The sequence below is a fragment of the Pediculus humanus genome, genomic scaffold (assembly GCF_000006295.1).
Source record: "Pediculus humanus corporis 1103172107610 genomic scaffold, whole genome shotgun sequence".
Classification (NCBI taxonomy): domain Eukaryota; kingdom Metazoa; phylum Arthropoda; class Insecta; order Psocodea; family Pediculidae; genus Pediculus; species Pediculus humanus.
This window is the reverse complement of record NW_002987224.1, coordinates 99,974-106,137: the sequence shown is the minus strand read 5'-3', so window position 1 is coordinate 106,137 and position 6,164 is coordinate 99,974. Positions and strand designations below refer to the sequence as shown.

Sequence of the window (6,164 nt, the reverse complement as noted above, 5' to 3'; positions counted from 1 at the left end):
AAAAAAAAAAAAAAAAAAAATATAATATAAAAAAACATTCTTTTCGACATTTTCGTGAAACCCCTTATGATTTATTTCATAAATGTTATACCTTTTATTTTTATTCCAACTTTTTACATTCTTCACTTATTAAATATTCAAAATATTTATTATTTAAATTTTTTTTTTTAAACCTGAAATTTAAGAAAATTAAATTTTCTTTTAAACTGTCTCTGAATTCAACTTGATTTTTTTTTGTACATGCTGTTTAGTTTTCAAGTAATATAATATAACTTTTACAATAATTTTAAATTTCACATTATATTTACATTTTTTTTTTAATAAATGTACATTATTTGTTATATAATATTAATTACATTTATTTATTTAAACTATTTTATTAAAAACATTTCCTTTAATAAATATCCACACTCAAAAATTTTAATTGAGGTAATTTAATAATTTTTTTTAAGTATAATTTAATTAGTTTTATAGTTTTATGAATTATATAAAATTATATTTAAAAAAAAAGTAAATGAAAAAAATTATGAAATATATACACTTTTAACAATTTTAGATATAATTTTTGAATAGAAGTTTTTATGAAAATTTCCCTATTATATATTCATCTTCTTCTTTACTTTCACTTTTATTTTCTATAAAATTTTCTCCTCCTCCTTTAAATGGAGGGATTCCAAAGAGTCTTAAAAGGCCTATAAGTCCAATACCTAAAATTTAAATTCAAAAAAAAAAATTAAGTAATTAGTAATTTATTATAATATTAATATATTATATATAATATAAATAATATATATTAATATATAATTATTAATAATTAGTAAATTATTTATAACCGAATTCAAATTTCCCTCCATTTTTAACTACAAAAATTTAAATCGTTACCGTATCCAATTGTGGTTACTCCATGCTTTGAAAATCGATGTAATTTTTTACCACAGTTGACCACATAAGCAGAAGCCCCAATCAAACCTCCCCCACTAATTAATCTACATTGCCAACAATATTTAGGGTCCTCTGACATTTTATAACTCACTGTGGAAAGATGTTAATGTTTAAAAATCATAGCAGCCGTGTTTTTAAAAACTCACTGCCTTGTAAATGAACATCGAGTAATTAATATTAATGGTTTCTAATGCCACGTTAACACGTACTTGAAAAATGTGTACTCCGTATTTCTGTATGTGACAGTCTGTATTTCTTTAAATGGTAATTTAATTATTAGGATGCCGCATTGGATCGTCAAAACGCCATTCATAATGAATTTATATTATTTATGGCTCGTATTTTTATCTGGGCTGATTGCGGTAGATGGAATTATGTGGAACTTGGAACCAAACACTCGTAAATGTCTTCGAGAGGAACTTCAGTCTGATGTTTTAGTCACCGGTGAATATGAAGTTTCTGACGTTTTCGGGCAAAAAGTAGACTATACAGTAAGTGTAATTGGGGCCATCTCAAAATATTTAATATATATTATATGATAGTAAATATATAATTTATAAAATACAATAGCATCACATCAATAAACTAGTTCATATAACATGATTTTTAAAAAATTAAATTAATGGTTGTTAATTTTTCGTTTTTTTTTTTTCCCATAAATTAAAATACTTTAGGTTAAAGATTCAAAAGGTCACATACTATCTCAAAAAAGTGATATTTCCAAGGGAAAGTTTTCTTTTGTAACTGAAAATTTTGATACTTTTGAAGTATGTTTCACATCTCGAGTTCCTCCACAACAACATGCCTCTAGACAAGAAGTTTCATTGATTATCAAGAGAGGTGTTGAAGCTAAAAACTATGAAGGAGTAAGTTTTTTTTTATGATTTAAACAATTATTACACTTATAAGGTTTTAATACTTCATTATAAAACTTAAATATAAATTCTTAAAAAGAACTTGTTAGGTTTAATTGGTTCATTTAATTTTAAATAATTAAATGAACCCATTTTGTTAGTTTATACAATAATAATAATAATAATAGGTATTTACAACAACAAACAACAATTTTTATTTATATTTTTTAGATTGCTGAAGCAGTTAAACTAAAACCTATGGAAGTTGAACTCAAAAGATTGGAAGATTTGTCGGAAGATATTGTTAAAGATTTTTCTTTGATGAGAAAAAATGAAGAAGAGATGAGAAGTACAAATGGTAAGCATTTAAATTTTTTTTAAACTAAACTATTCAATAGAAAATTTTTAAATAAAACAAATATTATTATTACACTTAATTGTTGATAAAAATTTATTTTTTTATTTCAGAATCGACCAATCGTAGGGTATTATATTTCACCGTATTTAGTATGTGCTGCCTTTTAGGATTGGCAACATGGCAAGTTTTCTACCTGAGAAATTATTTTAAGGCGAAAAAACTTATCGAGTAACATCAGAGAGAAAAAATTTGTTTACTTTTTTTTTTTTTTGCTCCATATATTACTTTAAATATTTTGTTTTCTGTAATTTTATATTTGTAATCTTTTTGTGCCTGATTGAGTGATTGATTGAATGTAAATTGAAAATTTATCTAATTTAAAAAAAAAAAAAAAAAAATTATTTTTTCTTAATTTTATTTACTTGTCAAAATAATGATGATGATGATGATGATTCTTCAATCAAATTAATTTTATCTAATGTAATTTAAAAAGTAATTATACAAAAACAAAATATATATGTGTGTGTAAAATCTTTATCCTAATTTAATTATAATATTTAATACAGTAATTATAAAAAGTATATTTTTGGTTGACCCAATAAAAACAAGTAAATAAAAAAAAAAATTTTGATAAATTCATTTACATTATTTAACAAAAAAAAAAAGCTCTAATAATGAAAAAATCTTATATATTGCTTAATAAAAACCTTTTTTTTTCTATTCTCTTAATTTATTTTTTTCAATTGTCCAATATTTTGTATATTTAAGATAAAAATTTGTGCAGTCAATTTAAAGTCAACGTATTCAATTTGATAAAATTATTTAATTATGTACCTGTCATTAATAAAATCTTATTTTGATTAAGACAATAAAAAAACATTTTTCGATTTTATAAAGATTCAATCATAACTGTTAATTAAAAAAAAAAAAAAAACCTTTTGAAACCAAACAAACACAATAAAAAAAAAAAAAAAAAGTATTTAAAAAATAAAATACACACACACACACACGTCACACGTGCAATTTTGTAACTAAATTTTGATCGCTTTTATAATTTATTTCCTTCACGGAACGTTTGCACCACCTTTTGTTAAAACCAGGAATAAAATAATAATAATAATAAATAATAATAAAAACAAAATAATTATTATTTTTATATTACAAATTTTTGATTTAACATTAAAATTATAAAAATGAAAATAAGCCGCCAAAGAGGTTTAATCGATAATAATAATAATAATAATTTTGCACAGTTTTACGTTTTAAAATAAATGTATTTTGGCGCCAAATCAGTTTTTATAGATTCTAATGGTAACACGAGTGAAGAAGCTTCTTCCATTTGCAATAAGTCAAAGCCCTGCTTCGGCTGCTAAAAAAAAAGAACTATCTAATCTTTTCTAATAAAGTGATTTTTAAATATATAATAATAATAATAATAATAATAATAATAATAATAATAATAATAATAATAAAATATAAAAAATACAAATTTTTTCTTATTCTAAAATCAAGGCAGACTTCAGCAACAAAAAATTTCATTCTGCTATTGCATTATTACGTTCACTTTTTCGAATGTCCATCACAAAGACACCAGCTTTGGAGGATATGAGCTCTCCGGACTCGCCAAATCCATACTAGAAGAATTTCTCTGTTGGCTGGAGCAAGATGGCACAATGGGCGTCAATCCGGTGCCGCTAACGGGAGTCAGACCAGTACCGCCGTCCATGAGGGAATCGAAATTAAATGGAATTCCGGCGGACGGAGTCGTGATAGGCACGCCGGCAACTTCTAGAACGGTCGTGGGTCCAGGTTTCGAAGGATAAGAGGTAAAAGGAAGCGAACTGGGTCTGGACGGTTTGTTTCCACCAGAAGTTGCCGCGTCCGCTATCATTGGCTTCTTCGGCGGACTGGGTTGAGATGATGGTGCTATGACGGAATTTTCATGCTCGATTATCACTTTGTTTTCATCGTCCATAAATATAACCGGTTTTATGTCTGGAGGAGATGGCGGATTGTCCGTTCCAGCGAGTCTACAACATGCTTTGTGAGCCTCTAACAAAAATTCTAAATGTTCTTTTTCGCTTTGAAGTGATTGAATTTCATTTTGTAAACTTTGTTTCTTTTGTTCCAAACCGTCAGTTTCCTAGCACAAAATTAAAAATTAAAATTAAATTTACTTTTATCGGAAATCCAACATTTGAAAAAAAAAAAAAAGAAAAAAATTTTTGTTTCTTACCTTTTGAAGTTCATTCGTGTGATCCAATCGTCTTTTTCGGCAACGAGCCGCCGCTAATTTATTTCTTTCTCTTCTTATTCTTCTTCTTTCTTCCTCTTCTGGAGAAATCTAAAAAAAAATTTATTAATTTTTTAATATGGATTCAAATAAAAAAAAAAAGTGTAAAATGTACTTTTGCCAAAATACTCACTCCGCTATTTTTAGTAGGTCTTCGTCCACCTAAATTTCTTCTCGTGGTAGGTTGAGCAACAGGAGGAGGTTGAGTCAATGGCATTGTCGCTGCCGAACTAACAACAGTCGGCCGGTTCATTGATGATGATGATGATGATGATGTTGATGATGAGGTTTGATTTGTTGTTATTGTCGTGCTACCACCGATCCAGGCTTTACTATCCACTAAACTGATGTATGAGCTTTTACCTGATAAAAAATAAAATAAAATAAATAAAAGCGGTGTTTTCTTTTTTTTTTTAAATAATAATAATAATAATAATAATAATAATAATAATAATAATAATAATAATAATAATAATAATAATAATAATAATAATAATAATAATAATAATAATAATAATAATAATAATAATAATAATAATAATAATAATAATAATAATAATAATAATAATAATAATAATAATAATAATAATAATAAATACACGAAAACAAAAGAAAAACCAATTTAACAAAAAAATTCTACTTTTTTTTTTTTTATTTGTTTATCTTTTAAAATTTTCCCAGATAAAAACCCAAATCAAACATATAATAAACTAAAACCTAATAAAACAAAAAAACATTCAAAGTTCTCTGATAAAGATAAAAAAATAAAAATAAAATAATAATAATAATAATAAAAATGATTTTCAAAGAATTGTAAAATATCGGTTGATTTACACGTTCGTATCTACGCCATGATGATAATAATAATAATAATTTTTTCTCTCTCTTTATATTTCATAAGGTATTTAAAACCTAATTACCAACAAGAACACAAAAAAACTTCCTCATTCTTACCGGGTAGGAAACAAAGATAGAAAGAGATAGAAAGAGATTGTGTGAGAGAGAGAGAGAGAGAGAGAGAGAGAGAGACAAAAAAAAAACATTCAACTTAAGTAAACAACGAATTGTTCGAGATAATAATTACTCAAAAAAATATTTGTTTAGAATTTTCGGGGTCTTCGTACGAGAGAGAGAGAGAGAGAGAGAGATGTTGACACTTTACACAAATAATAATAATAATAATAATTGTTACAATTGAAAATATTTACCGAGTTCGATACAGTTAAATTTTCACTTATATATAAATTAATAATAATAATAAAATAAATAAAAGCGGACATTTAATGTTAATGTTTTCACGCGCACGCACGCACGCACACTCTCTCTCTCACACACACACACACACGTGTATACGAGAAAAACTAGAAAATATGTCCTTGTTAATAAGTTAAATATTTAATTATTATTATTATTATAATTGAATACTTTACGGGAACAAATACAAATCGAATAGATTTTCCTTTTTCCTCTATTTTCACGGATTACTAATAATGTTTTAATATATAAAAAAAAAAAACTTAAATAAAAGATAAAAAAAAACAAAAACAAAGGAAAACAGAAAAAAAATGAGCGTCGTGACCTTGACAAAAATTATCGTTTTATCCTTCTTTATTTTATATTCCTTTATGATAACCAATAAGAAAAACCGCAATTTTTTTTTTTTTTTTTTTTTTTAAATAAAACGATAATTATAATAAATCAAGGAAATGAAGGAATT

General features: G+C 25.0%; 3 protein-coding genes across 3 annotated transcripts in view; 2 read left to right on the top strand and 1 right to left on the bottom strand.

The window, feature by feature from the left end:
• Positions 1-641, top strand: part of Phum_PHUM237600 (cle7, putative) — a gene marked incomplete at both ends in the record, with an annotated part of 1,419 nt that extends 778 nt beyond the window's left edge. Inside the window, one exon of the mRNA XM_002426078.1 lies at positions 574-641. Coding sequence (XP_002426123.1) covers positions 574-641 — 68 coding nt within the window. The remainder of the gene's footprint in view (positions 1-573) is intronic.
• Positions 642-1,223: 582 nt separating this feature from the next.
• Phum_PHUM237590 (transmembrane emp24 domain-containing protein 10 precursor, putative) lies at positions 1,224-2,386 on the top strand (the record flags this gene model as incomplete). Its single annotated transcript, XM_002426077.1, has 4 exons — positions 1,224-1,433; positions 1,617-1,808; positions 2,028-2,154; positions 2,265-2,386. 4 exons carry the CDS (start codon positions 1,224-1,226, stop codon positions 2,384-2,386), a joined length of 651 nt encoding a protein of 216 aa, XP_002426122.1.
• A 1,337-nt stretch (positions 2,387-3,723) lies between these two features.
• Positions 3,724-6,164, bottom strand: part of Phum_PHUM237480 (uncharacterized protein) — a gene marked incomplete at its 5' end in the record, with an annotated part of 3,436 nt that continues 995 nt past the window's right edge. Inside the window, 3 exons of the mRNA XM_002426076.1 lie at positions 3,724-4,297; positions 4,391-4,498; positions 4,581-4,810. Coding sequence (XP_002426121.1) covers positions 3,734-4,297; positions 4,391-4,498; positions 4,581-4,810 — 902 coding nt within the window. The 3' untranslated portion in view covers positions 3,724-3,733. The remainder of the gene's footprint in view (positions 4,298-4,390; positions 4,499-4,580; positions 4,811-6,164) is intronic.